Consider the following 21,808-nt stretch of genomic DNA (forward strand, 5'->3'; position numbering starts at 1 on the left):
TGCACACCCTATCACACTAAGCAAAATATTTAACTTATATCTCACACGGTACAGAAGTGATCTGGGCTGGCTGCTTTTCTGATTAGCCTAAATGCACTAGTTTCCCAGTTACTTCAGTAATAACAGAATAATATTTTCCATGAAGTTGCACAGGCTGCTTGCTTTTCAAATTCTATACAGTAGACCCCTGAGATACGTGCACACGAGTTGCGCATATCGGGTGTTAGCGTAAATAGAGGGGGGACCCCCATGGAAGCACCAGCCCCAGGGAGCGGCCGCTGCAACAGGAGGGGCGGGGAATCCCCCTGTTACAGGAGGCATGAGTTGATGGAGCCCTTTGCTCCACCAGCTCAGCCCCAGCAACCACCACTGCCATGGGGGAGGTGGGCAAGTGATCCCCCTGTCAAGGGGCTGGTGAGCTGGTGGAGCGCTGCGCTCCACCAGCTCAGCCCCAGCAGCTGCCGCCACAGCAGGGGCAGGCCATCCCCCTGTCAAGGGGGAAGAGATCTGGTGGAGTGCTTCGCAAAATTTGAATTATGCCTGGTTTCCCAGAAACGTAATTCCCAGGCATGTGGAGGATCTACTGGAATGAGAAAACAAATGCAGCTTTGTTGAAAGCAACATGCAAGAGACCAAATGAGCATGGAGTTAATGTGAGCCTTGTGATGCACTTTGCCCGCCTAATCAGTGGTTGCTATTCCAGGACATGTAACTGGGTACCCTTTGTAATCTTGAAGCATGTCTGGTGACTTGAGCTCCTGTATGTCACACACTTACTGCAATGCCTGTTGCCCATGATGCTACCACAGATTCCTACAGACCTGATTTCAAAGCATCAGTCTTCCTTAGCTTGAAACAACACTTCCCTTATGCTTGGCATGGTCACGTATGCCTAGCACAGAGCAATACAGTAATTAGGCTAGGAATGCGCCGAACAAGAAGCCAAAGTGAAGGTCATCTGTGCAAACAACTTCAGCATGCTTTGATTTTGAGGATCTTAATTCTGTAACCTAAACATCTGGTTACTGTAGACTATTTTGTATGTCTATTCAGGAATTTTGCCAAAACCTTAAAACTTTTTAGATGACCTTCACTAGGTAATTTGGCTAACTAGCACCATGAAACCAAAATTGGAACTGGCTTTGTTTGTCATCACACTGAGAACAGCTGTTTTATGCTTGAAACTGACAGCAGTGCCAGGTTTCTTTTACTTCACCTGCAAAATTTTGTGAAGGAATTAAGGGGCTCCCTCTTTACAGAGTGCACACTTAACTACACAGGGCAGGAGATAAGGCCTGGATCTGCAAAGGTACCTATGTACCTAAATCTGTGAGATAGATTCCTATGTCCCAGTTTTAATTGTTACTGTGACCTGCCAAACTCCCACTTGGCTGCCACTCAACAATGTGGGCACCAAAAATTAAATCAGCACCTATATGTTTGTGGTAAATATTTCATGATGATCTAAATTCCTGCCCCTGAGCATGTGCATTCTAGGCATTGAGGTACCTATGTTCTGCCTAAGACCCAGAGCAATCCACAAATCTTAGAGAAGGGGGGCATTCCCCTTCATAATTCATGTGTGGGGCCCAGTGCAGTAGGTGGGTGCGCAGAGGCTTCCTTTCTCCACACAAAATAGCCAGGAGATGTGGAAGCCCTTCCTTACAGCCGTTCCTCAAGTAATTAATGCCCGCCCCCGGAGGTGGCAGACCCCTAGTTCAGTTCCCAACTCTTCATGGTGAGCAAAAGGGATTTGACATAGGGCAAGTGCCCTAATCACTGAGCTGTGGAGTGCTCTGACATTGGACTTCTCCAATCTCTCCTCCTAAGGTTGTTCCATTGTAATTGAAAGATAAAATAAATTATAATGGGGCCAGACAAAGAGTGCGAATGGCTCTAGTCCTTTGGTTAGGAAGCTCACCTGAGAGGTAGCGGATTCCTGTTAACATCCTTGTCCTTTTCCTCCAGCTGCTTTGCACAGTTAGATGTCCTCCAGGCAAATTTACCAGATTGATCCTGGGGTCCTAGCACATGACATAGGTGGCAGAATTCGTATCTGTACCTTGTTGTGGGTGGCTAACAGAGGCACATGCCTCTGTGTAGATTGGCTCTCTGTAACTGTCTGTGGCTAAGTCTAGTGAAGGTGTAAAACACAGGATTTAACCCCTCCCCTCCACATCTCTCATTGGCTAGTGTGCTGGCTTTACGGATTGCATTCTAAGATGCTCTTCTCTTCCCATTCACTGCAATGGAGTATAAGCACCTGACTCAGACTTTGTGGTTTAAATGTTGCAGTGATGTCCCTGTGATTTTGCTAAGCATTTAAAGGTTAGGCACTGTAACACCTATGCCCCTTTTATGAATCTGCTGCAGACTTTTTGCCTTATTCACAGAGAGAGAGCTTAATTGTATATTGAAAAGTCCTAGAAACATGCAGTAAGAAGTACGGGGGCAACCACTGATGAACATCTGTAGGCCTCATTCACTGTTTGAGTAACCAAGGGGTGTAGGACCTAGTGAGGAACAACCACTGCACATATCCATATGCTTCTTTAAAAAGCAAAAAAATGTGACATGCTCATGGCAGCACTCTTCTGTTGGTACTGGCAGTTATTAAAAAGTGCTATTGTCCTTAATCTACTGCAGATACACCTTCCTAATTTGTCAAAGTCAAATGGATTCTCACTACAAAATGAAAGGCATTTCTTTGCCCTTAAGGGTTATAATCTTCCACCTCATTTCAACTTTTTATCTCCATCTGATTCTAAGCTGGAAGTCTTAAAAAGGTTGAAAAATTTGTTTTTGAGTGAGAAGAGTGTGCTTTACTCTTGGTGTGCTTCAAAGGAGACAAACTGTTCTTTGTCAAATTCAAAGCAGGGACAATTTCAGCACAATGGGTAAAGTTTCAGAAAACAATAAGCAACTGTACAGGTTTTTAGAATGAAAATGCTTAGGCAACTTTAGCTAATGCTGTTGCTCCAACTAGTATTTTTATCTAACACACACACCAATAAATAAACAGATCAATAAGAAAGAAGGACATGTTCTATTGGAGAAACAATTAAAACACAGAAGCACAGGACTTCAATTTAAGAGCTAATTACAGAGCCAGAGTAAAAGCACTATATTATTTAAAAACTAATTACGCTATATGAGATTGCAAAAGTTCACAGCAAGTATGCAGGTAAATTAACATTAACTACATAGTAAAATATTACGGGCCAGATGTTGAGCTGGTGTAAGCTGACACAGGTTCTTTGAAATCAACAGTGTTTTCCTAATTTACAAAAGCAGAGATTTTGGCTCTAGTTGCAGAGGGACTAGAAAACCAGTCACATCAATAGCAGCAAAACTTGCTACTGGTAGCGAGTTATCTGACTTCCATTAGCCTTTTATGAATAAAACCATAGTCACTCTGATCCTAAACATGACTAGACAGAATTCTGTCAGGGGGATTCCTTTGTTTACCCTCATAGAGTCATTCTCTGGATTCTCTTTAAAATCCATTCTGTTTTAGAGGAGTTTCGGCTCCCTTAGGGGAAAACATGCACTTTTTTGGAACAGCAGGACACTCCAAAGCATTCTTGGGTACCATCAGCTGTAACAACCCTTTCTGTGTTTGGCAACATCAGATAATCTGGCTTGAAACCTCCCACTTCATAACAATTTCTCAGGCTGGTTGACCACACATTCCACAGAATCTTCTGGAACCTTTCTTCCATTATCTCTGTACCATGACTGCCAATATTCCTTTTATACATCATAGCTGTGGCTACACTACCTGAGCCTTTCGGAAGGGACATGTAAATTATGGCCATTCGAAAATGCAAATGAGGTGCTGACAAAAATATTCAGCACCTCATTTGCATAATGGTGGCCACCCATCCCACTGAAAGTGCAGCTTTCAGAATAAAAATATCTGTGTAGCCAGGGCATCCTTTCGAAGGAACCCTGGCTACACAGCTATTTTTTATTTCAAAATCAGCACTTTCGACCAGCCAGGTGGTCATCATTATGCAAATGAAGTGCTGAATATTCATATCAGCATCTCATTTGCATTTTTGAAAGGGCATAAGTTACATGTCCCTTCCAAAAGGAAAGGGAAGTATAGCCATGGCCCATGTGTGCCCTGTAGGAACCATTGTTTTAAATGACAGGACAGAGGCTAAATAACCATGATTTTTGCATGTATAGTTTGTAAATATTGAAAGTTGAATTTTCATATTTATGCATAACTCAGAAATCAGAAGATAGACCATGCAAGTGATTTTGACTTTTTTTTAAAAGCCAATGATTTCTAGTCTAATCTAGTGATCGGCTGGGTTTCGACTCATGATTATTGAGCCAATGGAGTTGGAAACATACTAAGGACAGGAGGAACCATGACTTAAAATTCACAGTGATCAAACAGTATTTGAAAAATCTATCTTTAGCAAATTCAACCTAATGGCTTACTACAGTTTTCTTTAATCTTTCATGCAGAGATGTCGGGAGATGAAATAGCATGGTACAACTGGTCCAAAGAGGGGAAAGTACGGTGACGTTGGGTAGGGTTTGAGCAAATCACGTCCAAAACAAAACAATGTGATGGCAATATCATGTCATTATGCATGCCTTTTTGCAGAGATTTCATTTGAGGCCTCATCATTTTCAACTTGTTGCCTGTCTATAATTTGGTTCCACAGGTGTTATATATGGGAGAATAGCACCGTGGTGTTATGACTAATTAAAGGCCCTATAGAATTCACATTGGTAAAACTGACCAGAGAAAGAACCAAAGAAAATCCGAGAGAGTAGACAAGTGCTAGCACCCTGGAATGTTGTTTTCAGATGCAAGAGATCAGGGGTATCGTGCAAAGTACGGGATGCTCATCAATTCACACGTTTCCAGTGGCAGGTTGTCTCAGTCTGTAGGAGCCCCCAACTCCATGGGCAAGTAGCAAAGAAGTTTCTGTGGGTTCAGAAGAAAGGGGAAGATTCTACAGTCACTGCCCATACAACACTCATCCACTAGTCACATTGGTAAAGATGAACATAGTCCTAAATCAGCAAAGTTCTGAAGCATACTGAGATACATAATGACACGCTGCATTATACACATTCTCGCTCCTCCAACAACACATTCTCCTTTACTTTTATTCTTTCCTCGGACTCCCACCATCATCTTCTGAATGTTTCTCCTTTAGAAGTGAACTCTTTGAGATATGTTTTGTCTTCATTTTGGCAAACAATGTCCAAGCTCAATAAGGAGAATTGAATAACAAAAATGGTACCTCACTTTGTATCGTGTATTTAATCTTCTTAAGTTGGCAACTGCTCCGTCAATAGCCCTTTGGTGGCAAAGTTGCAATGAGCCCGTTACTTCCTTAAGATATACTTGTTGATTACCATAAAAACATAATATAGTGGAGCTTGATTCATCACTGTCCTGTACCTTCTGTATTCATTTGCCCTAATGTGGAATCAATGGAAAAATGGGCATAAAATGCTGCCGGATCAGAATGGAAGGATTTTACACCAGTTTTGCATTAGTGGAAATGGTTATACCAGGGGTCTGCAAGCTGTGGCTCTGGAGCTGCATATGGGTCTTTAAAGACTTCTTTGTGGCTCCTGACCCTATAATTGCAAAGTAAAAAAAAAATTAAATAAAAATCCTCCTGATTATTTTTGATAAACAGTGAACATCTAAAAACCCCCAAATGAACAACTCATTTCTAAATAGCAAGCGATATGTGATCTTGAAACACTGTGGCTACGTCTACACGTGCAGCCAACATCGAAATAGCTTATTTCGATGTTGCAACATCGAAATAGTCTATTTCGATGAATAACATCTACACGTCCTCCAGGGCTGGCAACGTCGATGTTCAACTTCGACGTTGCTCAGCCCAACATCGAAATAGGCGCAGCGAGGGAACGTCTACACGTCAAAGTAGCACACATCGAAATAGGGATGCCAGGCACAGCTGCAGACAGGGTCAACGGGCGGACTAGCGCTTCCAGGGCAACAGCTAACCGCTCTCTTAAAGGGCCCCTCCCACATACATTCAGCCTGCACAGCACGCGGTCTGAGGAGCCATATAGGCACACAGACCCCGAGCGCCGCAGTCATGGACCCCCAGCAGCAGCAGCAGCAGCAGCAGCAGCAGCTAGAGGTCCGCCCAGCCCTCCCGGCAGGAGCAGGGCTTGCCCTGGCTCAAGCCATGTTGGGGGCAGCTGAGCACCTTCTTGCCCCAGGGGAGGAGATGCCCCCAGGGCAGCAGGGCTCAGCCCCTACCCCTGCAGCACCCCGCTCCACCCCCCGCCTCACACGCCGGCGGCTGTGGAGCTACCCCACCAGCACCGACTGGTGGTAGCGGCTGGTGCTTGGGGAGTGGGACAACGACCACTGGCTCCGGAACTTCAGGATGACCCGCCAGACATTCCTGGAGCTCTGCCAGTGGCTCACCCCCGCACTCAGGCACCGGGACACTGCCATGCGGCGTGCCCTCCCTGTGGAGAAACGGGTCGGCATCGCTGTCTGGAAGCTGGCCACTCCGGACAGCTACCGATCCGTGGGCCAGCAGTTTGGTGTCGGAAAGGCCACCGTCAGGGCTGTCTTCATGGAGGTAAGAGAACCCACAGGGGGAGGCCAGGCCAGGGCAGGGGGGCCAGGGCAGGTCAGGGTAGGGCAGGGCAGGGCAGGGGGGCCAGAGCAGGGCAGGGCAGGGCAGGGCAGGGGGGCCAGGGCAGGGCAGGGCAGGGCAGAGCAGGGCAGGGCAGGGCAGGCCAGGGCAGTGGGGCCAGAGCAGGGCAGGGCAGGGCAGGGCAGGGCAGGGCAGGCCACGGCAGGGGGGCCAGGGCAGGGCAGGGCAGGGCAGGGCGGCCAGAGCAGGGCAGGGCAGGGCAGGCCAGGGCAGGGGGGCCAGAGCAGGGCAGGGCAGGGCAGGGCAGGGCAGGGGGGCCAGGGCAGGGCAGGGCCACGCACACCCTGCTCACCCCTCATTGGGGCTGTCCCATGTGCTTTCTCTGCAGGTCGTGCGTGCCATCAACTCCATGCTCCTGCACAGGCTCGTGAGGCTGGGGGACCCACAGGCCACTGTCGCCGCCTTTGCCACCCTGGGCTTCCCCAGCTGCTTCGGGGCTCTGGATGGGACTCACATCCCCATCTGCGCCCCGGACCACAGTGGCGGCCGATACCTCAATCGGAAGGGCTACCATTTAGTCGTCCTGCAGGCCTTGGTGGACAGCCGTGGACGGTTCCAGGACATTTACGTGGGCTGGCCTGGCAGCAGCCACGACGCCCGGGTTTTCCGCAACTCGGGCCTGTGCCGCCGGCTGGAGGTGGGGACCTACATCCCCCAGTGGGAGATCCCTCTGGGGGACACCACCATGCCCTTCTGCATCCTCGTGGATGCGACCTACCCCCTCCGGCCGTGGCTCATGCGCCCCTAAACGGGCCACCTCTCCGCCAGCCAGGAGCGCTTCAACGAGCACCTCAACTGTGCGCGCCAGGTGGTGGAGCGCTCATTCGGCCGCCTCAAGGGACGCTGGCGATGTCTCCTGACCCGCCTGGATGCCAGCCCCAACAACATCCCCCAGATTGTGGGTGCCTGCTGCGCCCTGCACAACCTCGTGGAGAGCAAGGGGGAGAGCTTTCTTCAGGGCTGGGCCGCCGAGGCCGCCAGGGCACATGTGCAGCCACCTGCTGCCCCCAGTCGGCAGGTGGACCCAGAGGGGACCCGGGTCCAGGAGGCCCTGCAGGCCCACTTCGAGCAACAGGCCGCGGAGTGAACTCTGGCCAGGCCCCCTACTGCCCGCCCCTTCCTCCCCGACACTCCTGCCCCAACGCCAACACCATGGAGCACCCCACCACGCCCCCCCTCCTTGTCCAGGAGAAATGACAGCACAACTTGTGGGTGAACGTAAACGTTTTTTTTGTCTTAACGAATTTTTTTTTTTTTTTTAAATAAATATCTGACACAGAAACCAAAAAGAAGGAGGGACAAATGTTCAAGCAAATCAAGATGGGCACAAATAAAACAATACAACCACAAAGCAAATAAAAAAGTGTGCACCATCAACAAAAAAGCAAAGCAGGGAGGAGAATGGGGCGAACTATTTACAGAGGGGGGACGGGGCAAACAGGGGCACCAAAATAAAGCAGTCCAACAAAAGTATGTCCAACAAGGGGGGGGGCCACGTCCCGGGCCCCTCGCCCCTACAGCCCAGCAGTGGGCGTGCCCGGCCGGGAGCTCCGCTGGGCCTGCAGTCTGGTCCGCGGCTGGGTGGGAGCGGGCTCCACCGGAAGGTAGCGGCGCTGGCGAGTCTCGGGTGGCTCCAGGGGTCCCTCGGCGCAGTGGCCCTCGCGGGGAGGTGGTGGGGCGACGGCGGACGGCCCGTCTACGGCTGGAGCAGCCGGTGGTGGGGCTGCAGGAGCGGGCATGGCGGGCGGTGGCTCGGCCGGCGCGGCATGGGGGGCCAGGTAGTCAACCAGCTGGTTGATGGTCTCCATATAGGCCCCCCATGCCTCCCTGCGCCAGGCCAGCGCCTGCTCCTGCAGCCGGAGGTGCTGCTCCGACACCTCCAGCTACCGGCGGAGGATGGCCAGCAGCTGGGGGTCCGTGGCCGCCGCCAGTAGCAGGCGCGGGGTCCGCCGTCTGGCCCTCCGTGGGGCCGGTCGTTCCTCGGCCGAGGGGCTGCCCTGGAGCGAGGGTCCCGGAGGGCTCTCCGGGACAACTGAGGCCTCGCCGGTGCTCTCTTCCGGTCCTTCGGATGGTGCAGGTGCAGGTGCAGGACCCAGGAGAGGAGGGGGGAAAGAAGAATGGAGACAGGCGTTAGTGTGGGCCCCGAGCCGTGGCCTTTGTCCCCCCCGCCCTGTGCTGCAGGTTCCCCATCCCCGTCTCCGGGAGATGCTGCTGTGATGGATGGGGTTCAGGGGTCCCCCTGCCCTGCACCCCGTCCCCTAGTGGGAGCGACTCTCACTTCACCCCGCAGGGTCTGAGAGCAGGAGAGCTTTCTTAGGCCACAGATGGCCAGTTTCTGGCAGGAGTGACAGCACCAGCTGTCGGAAGAGACAGTCCTTCCAACCCGTCGTGGGGAGAAGACCCCAAGGGGGGCCCCTCTGGGATGCAGCTTTCCCCCTCCTCTGGCTGGCTGCCTACCAGCTCTCCCTTCCCCTAGCCTCTACCTGTGGCCCCCGCCCTCACCCCCCAATTCCAAGCCAGCTCGGCTCCTCCCTCCTGTTTGCTCAGGGCAGAGGTGTCACCTGCCAGCTGTAGCGCCAGGATCCTCCTTTGGCCCTGGGAGCTCCTCGGCTCTGGTGGCTCATATGTAGCCTGAGTCTCCCTTTGGCACTCCCCCCACTCCATCACATGCTGCTGCTGCGGGGTGTCCCACCCCCTCCGCCCGGGGGCCCCTCGAGGTTCCGCTCCCCCCTGGCCCGGGGATGGGACATGGCACTGTCATGCAGGGTGGCGGGGGGCAGGGGCTGATGGCTGCAGTGCTGTGAGGGCCATGGCCCTAGTGTCCTTGGGGCCATGGCCATGTGAGCGTGTGGGGGGCCCTGGACACATCTCTGTTCCCCCCGCCCCTCAAGCCCCGGGGTGTCCACCAGAGAGGGGTACCTACCTGTGGGTCCGCTCCCACGGTCCGGAGATCCCCGGGGGTCAGAGGCCCTGCTGCTGCTCCGGGATGGCAGGAGGAGGATCTGCAGGCTGGATTCTGCGGAGGAGGAGCCCCCCTCCTCCTCCTCCTCCTCCTCCTGCCGCGATGTCCCGGGGATGGCCTCCGGGGGGGGCCCCCGGGGTGGGGGGCTTGCCTCCGGGGCGGAGTCCGTCTGCAGGGCCTGCTCGGGCTCGTCAGCCGAGGTGTCAAGGGTGGCCGGAGGGGAGGAGGTGTGCCGGGAGCCCAGGATGTCCCTGAGCTCCCCATAAAAGGGGCAAGTGACGGGGGCGGCCCCAGATCGGCTGGCCGCATCCCGGGCCCGGGCATAACCCTGCCACAGCTCCTTGACCTTACTGCGGACGTGGTCAGGAGTGCGGGCAGGGTGACCCCGGGCAGCCAGGCCGTCGGCCAGCCGAGCGAACGCATCTGCGTTCCGACTCTTGCTCCCCATTACCTGGAGCACCTCCTCCTCGCTCCAGAGCCCCAGCAGGTCCCGCATCTCGGCCTCCATCCAAGAGGGGCCCCGCTGCCGCTTCCCAGACTGCGTGGCCCTCTGGCTGCCCTGGCTGCCCTTGGGGCGGGTCCCCTGGGGGCGCTGGGGGGGCTGCTGGGCAGCCATGGCCGGTGTCAGGGGCTGAGGGCTGTGCAGGCTCGCCGCGTGTGCAGGCAGGAGCCTGCACGTTGCCTTAGCCTCCTGCAGTCAGGGCGGGGGAGGGGACCTTTAAGGGGCCGCTCCACGCGGCCACCAGTGAGCTGAGGGGCTGGAGAGAGCGTCTCTCAACCCCCCAGCTGATGGCCGCCATGGAGGACCCGGCAATTTCGACGTTGCGGGACGCGGATCGTCTACACTGTCCCTACTTCGATGTTGAACGTCGAAGTAGGGCGCTATTCCTATCTGCTCATGAGGTTAGCGACTTCGACGTCTCGCAGCCTAACGTCGAAGTTAACTTCGAAATAGCGCATGACGCGTGTAGACGTGACGGGCGCTATTTCGAAGTTGGTGCCGCTACTTCGAAGTAGCGTGCACGTGTAGACGCAGCCTGTGAGTGAGAGAGTGAGGATGTTTGGAAGTGAAAGTCAGGAAGACAGTGGTATAAACACACATATAAAGTTTGAGTAGTAACAGAGAGGGAGCCGTGCTAGTCTATATACCTATCAATACAAAAAAGCAGTAAAGTAGCACTTTGAAGACTAACAAAATAATGTATTAGGTGAGCTTTTGCAGTCTGAAGCCTGTAGTCTGAAGAAGTGGGTCTGACCCACGAAAGCTCACCTAAGAAATTATTTTGTTAGTCTTTAAAGTGCTACTTTTCTGCTTTTTTGTTTTGATAAAGTTTGAGGAAATAAAACATGTAAAATGTTTGTGAATAACCTGCAGTAAACACGCATCACATTACAAATTATTGTGTGTGTGCTCATAGGGGTTACAAAATTATGGTTTGATGTTAAGGACTGTCTTGTATTCATATACATTACAGCTCTTGAATTATTGGGTTTTTTTTACCAAATTGAACAAAATGGCTCTTTTGGCTGCTGATCCTTGGGTTATACAATGTGCAAGACAACATTGAATCAGGCTTTGAATGTTTAATTTTTTAAAAAACTGAAAACACCTAAACATCTCACAAAACATAAACATGACCCTTAGATATTTAGTTGAATTGTCTTATTGTTGCTGCTTTGTGGAAAATAGGGGAAGCTCTGTATGAATCTTTCGCTCTTATTGAAGGTGGATGAATATGGCTAATATTTCCCATAAAGAATCAGTGGAATTATTAAAAGAAGTTGGTCAGTTCATGCTTGTGTCCTTTTGTGTTTGCTTTCCCACAATCCTAGCATGATCAAATTGTGCTCAAATTCAGCAAACTCAAATTTCAGAGATGCTCTCACAACCGTATTCGGCAATCAGCTATTGAAATGGCACCGGCAAATGTTTTTTCCGCAAGTGCTTGTGAGGCCCCTTCAATCAGGAAGTGGAAACATGTAGCATGTGGCTTTTCTGAACAATCACAGCTAACCCAAATCCCTGTCTTGCAAAGGTGTACAAAGATTATTAGTTTTACTCACTCTAAATATTTTCACTTAGGGCCGTGTCATTATTCATGCAGCCCAGAACTAAACGCATGCACAGTTCTTTGCAGGATCAGGCAATAGCCAGTTCATAAAGTGAAAACTGAATATCTACACAAAACCATTCAGTATCAATCCATAGAGGTAAAATATTTACAAGAAAATTCACTGAATAGTTTTGAATCATGACTACACTAAAGAAAATCAGTGACTATTCCTCAAAGAGCAAAATGGGTAACAACACTCATTAAATGATTTGTGACAGTTTATTATTCAGTTCTGCCTTTACAATGTTGCTTCTCGAGCCTTTTTATGACTACATTCTTCAGTTTCTTTCACTAATCCAGGACCCTGCCTCTTAACATTTTAAGCAGACCCCTACATCTTTATTACCTTCTGATGGCTCGATATTCCTAATAGTGCATTTTGAAATATTTTGTGCATTCTCTGTTCCAGCACTGTTAGAAAAATGTTGGGTCACTGTAATACTAACTACAGCAAATAGATTTTTTTTTTCTGTATACAAAATGGGTGAGATTTGTACTTTGCTTGCACAAACGCAGTTCTGCCTTTCAGGAGACATATTTAGTAGTTACCTTTGCTTTGTGCAGTGTTTTTTCTGCAGTGACAGCAGGCAGTGGTTTAGTGGCAATTTTAGACTCTAGCATTACTGTGCATTATGTACAATACAATGGGCATTTTCAGAGCCACGCTTCTTTAAAAACAAACAGGGAGACTTTCCTACTTTGTTTACTTTGTATTATAAAACTTGTTCTTGTTGCCCATTTTTGGCAATTCTTCAACATTACAAACAAAGGCCATTCAACCTTTTCCTTAAAAATAGCTTTTATTCCCCAATATTCATGTAATGTTTAAAGTTACATTTTTTGCATATTTCCTGCCTAAGATGCTTTATTTTTACTAGCATCTGAGCTAAATGATTTTTAAGATTTGAGACTTTTAGAATGTCATTGTTCAATGTATTGTCATATTTTTATTTCTTTATCCATCATCCATTAAGCAAATAAAAGATAAATCATTGTCAATTTTTGTTAATGGAGTTTAGTGTGAATCTAGGATCACACCCATACAAATAGACTGTACTCAGTCTGCCACAATGTGTATTTCAGAAAACAGTCAGAAGTGCAAAAAGTCCATAAAGTAGAGCACAGGGATAAGCCACAAGGAGCTGCTGACCTTCCATGGCCAATGCAGAGATAAAAATTTTGGAAGCCGACAGACTGCACCATCCAATAATAATCAGTGCTAACAAAGTTCCAAGTATCCCCCTATGAAGAAAAAATAAAACAAAGAGAATCCGCTTGTTAACATGTGAAGACTGAAATTTTAGCAAACTCTAATTCAAGTCTAGGATCTTGTTCTTAATAAGGGTGCAAACGGGGAATGACTTATGTAATGAAAGTTAAGGCTGAGCATTGAATTGTAACAATATAACATCAAGAAAAATGGCGTTGCTCCAAATTGGTTGTACAGTCTATATAATTAGATTTCACCAACACAATAACAAGTGTGAACTTCTAAAGCCGTATAACAGTATTACTGTGGATTCTGTGATAGTCCCCTTTGGTATTCCAATCTATCTGGCCACCAAGAAAGGTGGACTTAGTGATAAACTGTTGCTTTACACCAGCAATCACAAAATAGTCAGGTCATTCCCAGGCCCAAGGAACTAGTCACTTACCCCAGGTCAGATAGCACCTTAGATCTCACACCAAAGACAGTATCTGTTGCTAATTCTATACTAAACTATCTAAGGTTTTATTAACTAAGAAAATAAATGAGAGGGTAATTACAAGGTTAAACCAGGCAAGCATATGTACCCAAATGAATTACAGGCAATGGTTTTAAAAAGTGACAGAGTTACAGCAATCTGTCAGATCTGAATGGCTTTTAAGGCTAACCCAGATTAACACTGGGGATAGCTGCTTCTGTTTTTAGCGCTAGCCCTGTGAGAATCCAAACAGCAAAAAAGATTTTAAAAAATTCTTTGAACCATTCTAGAATTAAATTATGCACACCCTCTCTCTCTCTCTCTCTCTCTCTCTCAAAAACACGGTGTCCATTTTCTGAAAAGACCAACATTCTTTTTAGTTCCTTCTTGTATTGATACTTTTCTTCCAATTTTTGGCAATATAAAGTGTCCCCTAGTCTTAGAATTAAACTTTTGTTTAACTCTAATCTTAATTACATTAATTCTTATGGGTTCTGCCATAATATTCTCATACTTACTGAAGTGAGAAGAAGACTGCACAGCTGGACAGGACCACCATAGGTAGTAGGCAGTACCCCAGTACACTGGCAACACAGCCATATGAGACTCCTGGTATGCTCATCAAATTCAGTAAAGCATGCATTCCTAGGCACCCAAGAGCACTGATGCCATATACATAGCCAAAGTGAACTTTTCCTGCCTGAAATAAATATGAGGAAGTACAAAACAGTATACCTGTACTACAAATCAAGAAATGCTGGAAGGAAACAGAATGAAACAGTTATGCTCCTCTTTCCACTTCTACAGGTTTTACATTAACATCAATTACGCTGTTTTAACTGTGATCACAATCAAGGCCACAATCAAGGCCCTTCCAGTAGAAATATCAAGAAAAACTACATTAATAAATTATATTTTAATTTACATTGAGCGGACAGAAATACAGGACCCAATTCTCCATTGCTTTATACTAATCAGGCTCCAAGCAGGGATAGAAAAGGGTTAGGGAGACACAGGAAGGTACTAGGAGTCTTGAGATACAAATAAAGAAATTAAACTTCAGACTGAATACTAGAAAGATCTTTCAGATTAGGAGATGAACTTTAGATGAACCACTTCTAGATGTGAGAGTACCCATTCCCCATGAAATCTTTGGCCTCTTGGGATGCAAATAACTGGATGAATGCTGCTTGAGGGGACAGCATGGAGATTATGACGTCTCTTTTTTTTCAGAATTAGAGTTCTGGGATGTAGCCTCAGGGAATCAATTTTGGGCCTCTGGCACAATGGAACTTCTTATGTATAAGATTAAAGCTGGTCTATGCAGGAGACAGACTTTTCTTAGGTTATGTCTAGATTGCTGGCCTCTGTTGGGAGCCCCAAGGTCTCCCAACAAAAGTCAGTGACTCTGGGAGCCCTCTGCTGACCTCCCAGTAATCCTTGTTCCAAGAAGAAAGGAGGTGTCGGCAGAGGGGGTTTCCCTGACATTTACATTTGACCCCATGTAGATGGGCCAAATGACAGGAAAGCTTCTAGTGACAGAACTATCAGCAGGAGATATGCAAATGCTTTGCACAATTTGCATATCCTTTGCCAATGGGTCTCTTGAATCTAGACATAGAATCAGAGGCCAACTCAAAAGATGGTAGAACAAACTCCTCTGGGAACTAAAGGCCATCAGAAACCTCATGCCTTTCACCCCAGCTGAAAGGCACACTTTTTTGACTTTGCATTCTTTAACACAAACATACAACAATAGGTGTGTGTGTGAGTTAGTTCTAGTGTGTAGCATGTATATATACACACACACACATGCTATTAGACACACACATACATTTTGATAAAAAGTGGAAAAAAAATTCCCTAACAAGGCCTTCTGTTATACACACAATTCTCCCCCTGAAGAGAGGATGAGACAAAAAAACTTTATCAGAGATGTTAGTCATTTTGCTTAACATGTTATTGGAATGTGCTCTGATATATGGTATATGGACCTGTGTGGATTTGACTATAGATAATCAGGCCTACCTATGAAGGCTTATACTTTAATAATTTAGATGTATTATCACTTAGCTAGTTTTGGAGATCTCAAACAAAGATGCATAATCACAAGTCCACCTGTGTACGGGTCTTCTCTCATTCTGATAATCTGAGGCCTTATTCTTTGGCTAAGCAGCTGGGACAGCCAGAAGCTAGGAAGGGTGTGGTTACATCCTCACATTGAAAACCAGGTCACACTGAAATAAGATAATATTAGGCTGTTGAGAAGGTAATCCAATTTAACATCTCTAGACTGAAGAAATTTCTCAGAATGTTGAAAGAAAAATCAGTTTGATAACTTTCTGCCTGGCAAGGACTCATCAATAACTGAGAGTGCTAAACCCTGATTTCTGTATTGTTTTGTCATTATGGTCTCCACTTTTCTTTTGATAATCTGTATGGTCTGTCTGGTTCTTTAATTGTTCCTGTCTGCTTTATAATTAATTTTGCTTGGATGTAAATCAATCAAGGTGGTGAGATATAAGTGGTCAGAGAATAATATTATAATATGTTAGAATTGGTTAGTAAAATACTTGGTTAGGGTATAGCTTAGCTACACTAATATTTTATCAGATAAGCAGAGTTAAACAAGAAGTACATTCCAAAGGAAATTGGACTCATGTTTGCTGCAAACTAACCCTAATAAACATCACGTTGTCTGCACTTTGGACTTCTGGTATTGTGGTTCTGTATCTACATGAGAAGAGGCGAGGAAGTTAGAAGGTGAAGGCAAAAGCCCTCTGACAACTAGAAATTGCACTGACACCACCACCACCCATTTCCAGTATTGCCAACTAACAATCTTTAGAGTAGGCCATGTCTACATTTCCAGGAATATGGATGCTGCTGCAATCTTCCGGTGTTTGATTTAGTGTACCTGGAAGGGATGCTCTAAATTGAACTTAGAAGGTGACTGTGTCGGTGGTGGAACTCCTTGTTAGGAATGAGGGAAGTTGACGGGAGTGCCTCCTTTAATGGAGACAGGGCGGAAGCCTGAATTAAGGTACAATGACTCCAGCTACACAATTAATGTAGCTGGAACTGCATACCTGCATTTGACCTTCTGTTGTAGGGTAGACCTGCCCTGAGACAGCACCAATCTTCAGGCCCTGCAGGTCTGTGGCAGATTTACAAGCGTGACCAAGAAGTGAAAAGCTCTATATCTCACTACTGACAATGGAACTACCTGGGAAATGAGAAGCATAGTTTCCAGTTCAAGGAGATAAAGACTAGTCGTCATCATGCTTGTGTGATGTGTGGCTGCAGTGGCACAGGCAGCCAGCCTTCCGAAGACTCATCCTGTCCAAGAACTTCAGCACAGACACCACCTAGCCCAATGTGCCGCCGTGGCTGCTCTGCTATTCATAGTGCAGCTGCTCAGTCAGAGCTAGGGCAGATACATCAACACCAGCTGGAAATTGTACCTCCTGCTCCAGTGCAGAACTTTGTCTCTCTCCATCCTGCGATAAGCCCTGTTGATATTAGTGAGGACACATTCCCTCTTCTCAAACCTCTGTTACAGCCCTTTAACATTAACCTCAAAACAATACATATGTTTAAAACCCTAATTACTAGAACAGCTTCCTAACTACCACCTTTGCCGCCATTACAGGTTTTAAATTGGTTTAACATTTGCAAGTGTTCTTGACAATAATTTCTACACATCAACTGACAGATGCTACAATAATCAACTAATATTTTATATTGTTTGTTTCAGAGTATTTAATTAATTGACACAGCTCTACTTAGAAGCTTAATCTAAGATTAACAAATTACTGTGACAGAGGCAGAAGAAGGAGGCTAGCAGCTAAATGAAAATTCTACTTCAAGTACTATTTGATTTACAGAGACTTTATGTCTGGTGCAATAGAAAGGAAGGAAAAGAGAGGATACAACTGAAGAGGATGATTTTCTCCTCACACCATTTTGTAACTATGTAGCTTCCCCGATTTCAGAGGAGATACTCCCAATGTACATGAGACCAGAATCAGGCCCTGTTAGTTTGGCAGAATTTGAATTTTGATTTGTTAAATTTACTGTACTCGGTCTTGAGAAAGGAGCAAAATAAAAATCTTGGGTCTGGATTGCCTTTCATCTTGGGTGCTCAATTAGCTCTGTGTAAGTAGGGTATAAAATGCTAGCACTCGGCAAATTAATGCAGAAGTTTGATTTGGTGACTTTTTATAGCCATGTTCCACAGACGTGAATACTCAAGGTGCAGAGCAGTGGAGACTGAAGGACTCTGGGGTCTGATTCTGCTGTCTGTCATACCAGTTTAATGTCACTGTTATTCCTCCAACTGTAATTAAGTGGTCTGCATGAGCAAACAATCAGGAACTACTCCCACTCTCACAGTTCCTTCTAGCATCCTTCCTTTCTTCCTATGCCTCAAAAGAAACACTCCCTTTTGAATAATTTTTTCATACTTTTCCATAATAAGTTTAAAACAAAATATAATTTATAAATTATTTTCTGGAGCAAGCCTTCAGTTAAATTGTGTTACTATTTCTATTATAAGAATTATTTAATTTAAAGTTATACCATAACCGTCAAGGCTGAAAAACCAGTTCAGCATTCCAATATATTGGAGACAGAATCAAGCAATTTCAGTCCTGCATAATTACCCCATAGCAGTTGCCCTGTTTGCTCCCTCATTTGCTGGTGCACCTGCTAGGGAAATGCGCTATTCCCCTGAATTGAGGTGAATTTTAACTCCCTTTCTGATAACTACTTGTCAACAACCAATGCAATATCTTCCTAGAAATGGAGAGCCCCCTTGTCTCTCATCAGTAATAGAATTAGGAACCTTTAGTTGTATTTAGCCATTTTTCATTTTATTGCTATCAAAAATCTATGGTAATAGAGAAGGAGTGGGAGGGAGGAGTCAAAGGGAACTAAGAAAGAAGGGAGGATATATAAATATAGTCCTTTATTATGCTTAAAAGGAAATGTGGAAAAAAGTACAGGTTGAACCTCTCTAGTCTGGCACTCTGTGGTCCAGTAATATCTGAGGTCTTGCATGATTTTAGCTAGCTGGATGTCCTCTCATCATGAATGTGACCAAGTTTTCTATGATCCAATAAAGTTTGTTTGCAGTCACTAGTCCTGGCTCTGTGCTGTTATTTAGCTCTAATTTACCCCTACATGTCTTCCAAGAGACCAGTAAGCAGTGGAAGTGTTGGCAATGTGCTAGACAATATTAACTCCCAGGGTCTAGCAAATTCTCTGGTTCGGCACTGGTAAGGTCTTGAGGATGCTGGACTAGAAGGGTTCCTCCTATGCTATCAATATTAATTGAGAAGTATTGCAAGTTTTGTGATCTAAAGTACTTTGGAGATTGTTTACATTTTTTTACTGACTTCTAGATGTACAAAGAGAAATTTTTAAAGAAATCTTTCCTTCCCAACCCTAATATTTTCTGGCGTCTATTGTGTAACAGCAACAAAACTGAAAGTGTGTGTCATGGTGGAATATCTTCCCATTCTCATTCTAATTTCAATATTGCCAACTGGAACAGATAAAAAATTGAGTCAGATTCTCAAAAATCATGAGGCTGGCCCCCCAAAAGCCTGCAATTTAAAAATAACAGTCATAATCAAATCATGTTTTTTCATCGTCTTTTGACTAACTCTGCTCCATTCCTCTGCCAACATGTATGAAAATTGCAAATTGAAACTCCAACATGTAATGCACATAAAATTACATGTCTGTCTGGCTGCTCAGACATGGACTTCACTTACCCTGTCCTCACTCCTACAATAAGGGAACTGCTGTGTGTTTCTTGTTGCTTCCTTTTGCTGCCCCACGGCTTATCTACCTGGGACTCAGCAGCACCACTTCTGTGACTGCCTCCTGCAGCCACAGGACCCTTTCTCTGCTATAAGCTCAGGCAGCAAGACAGGTCTCAGTGGCATGAGAGTTCTACACCCTTAGCTCTAAGGCTTTTCCACACAATTCTGCCCAATTCTGAAAATCACAGGATCAGAAGAGCTTCTCGTGTTATTCCTATAAAATCATGGGACTCATGAACAGTTGACAAGAGCTGACAATGCTGCCTTCACATTTGGCTGCTTAGATGAGTCTCCTCTCACCTACCACTCACAGCAAGCTAGGGGAGTTGCCATTCTGTCTTCTCAATGTCCCACCCTATCACTGTCCACTGCATCTCTCCCAGACAAGTTTCCAGAAAATGTGCCCTGCTCCTATACTTGCATAGAAAGCATTTTACCTGTGTTTGTTACATCAAGGGGTAATTTTATATTTATATATTGTATGTATGTGTATATATATATATATATATGTATAGTATATTGTATATATATTGTAGATATAACTTGTGCAACAAGAAGTTCTTATGTCTAGTCTCAATAGACACTAAAGCAAATATTTCATTTTGTACCTGCTTCGCATCTTCCTAAACTGCACATAGTTATTTTACAGTTATGAACTTTACAATTCCAGGACTTCAGCCTTACTGTACCAGTAGAAGTGTAGCTCCAAGGGCCAAACAGAAAACCATAGGGCCAGTCAGGTCTGTCTCATTCATAATGCTGCCATCTGCTGGTTTTATTGGGTTTAGAACTGTTAATGTTTTCTGCCATATGTGATCAAAATTAATCCCAAGCTCTGCAAAAGGAAAGTTCCTTAAGTATTCACGATTTTTAAAAGCCTTTTTATACAAATCCACTGGATACCACAAACACATAGAAATAAAATGAGCCTTTTTTGTTTTGTTTTGTTAACTAGGAGATAGAATGCATTCTGATTCCACTGGCTGATAAAGTACATTCAGGACTGAGGAGTCCTGTGGCACCTTATAGTCTAACAGATTTTTTTGGAGCATCAGCTTTCATGGGCAAAGACCCACTTCATCAAATGCATCTGATGAAGTAGGTCTTTGCCCATGAAAGCTTATGCTCCAAAAAATCTGTTAGCCTATAAGGTGCCACAAGACTTCTGATTGTTTTTGTGGGTGCAGATTACCACAGCTACCCCTCTGATACTATTCAGGACTGAGTTCTGACTTCAAGCTGGGTTGATTAATATATTAAATTGAATCTTATGTGATGCACCAAGAATACTGTTAACACTGCCCACAAAATGTTTGATTTTCCTATATTCACAATGGATATGTTTCTAAAACCTTAATAATTTAGACTTCAAATAATATGCTGATCAGCAGTAACAGCAGAATTCAAGGAATTTAGAACATTGAGGACATCAGAGACACATGCTTTAATTCTGAAAATCTGACAAGAGATGTGTCTTAATGCTGTATTGCTAGAGGCATTTAAAAACATGACACACTTCCCTTTGAGGAAAAGCAAAAGTAATTGTGTAAGGTTTCTGGGCTTTTTGCACTTACACAATTATTCCAGTGGATTAGATGAAATCCTGACCCATTGAAGTCAATGGGATTTTTGTAATTGACTGCAGTGGGGCCTGAATTTCATCCCTCATTTCTGCAGAAATATTCAAACTTTCAGTAGTAACATTTTTTCCTGTGATGACCCAGTACAGGTTAGGGTAATACTGGAATTGGATGACCACAGCCAATCCAAAAAGCAGATGTGCAAGTTTTGCACTCTGCCAGCCTATTTTTGAGAGATAGCACTGAAGTATTCTGCATGCTACTCTCTATACTATTTCTAATTATATCACTGTACATAAATATTTTAACTGGAAATGGGCCTGACCTGTACCCTGACCTGAACACCTGTGGAACTCTGTGGTTCAAAACAGCCTTGTTGCAGGGTGAACTGCATTTGGTGCTTGCTGCTTGCAGGTTTGGGACTGAACGATTTTACATTGTAGTTACAATATGCACAGCAATCTGCCTCTTATTGAAGTAATGCTAAAAATCCCATTGACCTCAATGGTGCAGGATCAGGCTGAATGCGCCGAGAATTTATATTGCTTCATTATGATAAATCAGTGACAAACAAGTCCAGTTTAACCCTTATCTATTTGTTACTTATAAAACAACATTTTTGTAAATAGAAATAAATCTTTTCCTGTTTATTAGCTACAAGTATGAAGATGTGAACATACCTTGTTTATTGTAAACATACCTTGCCTACAATAAACAGTTCCTTTTTACAGTCTTAAGAGTCAACTACTACTAGGTATACAGAGTGGACAAACTTTCTTAAGTTTTCCATTGAAATAAGTTACTTAAGTCTTTTTAACTAGTAAATTTGTTACTAGGTATACAAACTTTATTATATGTATATTAATGATAGGTACACTCACATGATGCCTGATTGCGTGATATAAATACATAAGGGAAAAATTGTTATGAAGCCTGAATACAAAATTTAT

The 21,808-nt window shown here is 45.4% G+C and overlaps 1 protein-coding gene across 5 annotated transcripts in view; it reads right to left on the minus strand.

Annotated features, from left to right (window-relative positions):
• YIPF7 (Yip1 domain family member 7) overlaps window positions 1–21,808 on the minus strand; it is a 60,921-nt gene that overhangs the window by 34,975 nt on the left and 4,138 nt on the right. For 2 of the 5 annotated variants that reach the window (XM_074992704.1, XM_074992700.1), the window contains 4 exons: window positions 19,968–20,113; window positions 13,966–14,147; window positions 12,913–13,004; window positions 4,070–5,616 (listed from right to left, as the gene is read on the minus strand). In XM_074992704.1, the coding sequence (XP_074848805.1) occupies window positions 5,513–5,616; window positions 12,913–13,004; window positions 13,966–14,147; window positions 19,968–20,113 (524 nt within the window). In that variant the 3' untranslated portion in view covers window positions 4,070–5,512. Of the gene's footprint in view, window positions 1–4,069; window positions 5,617–12,055; window positions 13,005–13,965; window positions 14,148–19,967; window positions 20,114–21,808 lie in introns of those variants that run through there. The other 3 variants (XM_074992703.1, XM_074992705.1, XM_074992701.1) reach the window with 3 other exon arrangements.

This window comes from Carettochelys insculpta, chromosome 4 (assembly GCF_033958435.1).
Source record: "Carettochelys insculpta isolate YL-2023 chromosome 4, ASM3395843v1, whole genome shotgun sequence".
NCBI lineage: Eukaryota > Metazoa > Chordata > Testudines > Carettochelyidae > Carettochelys > Carettochelys insculpta.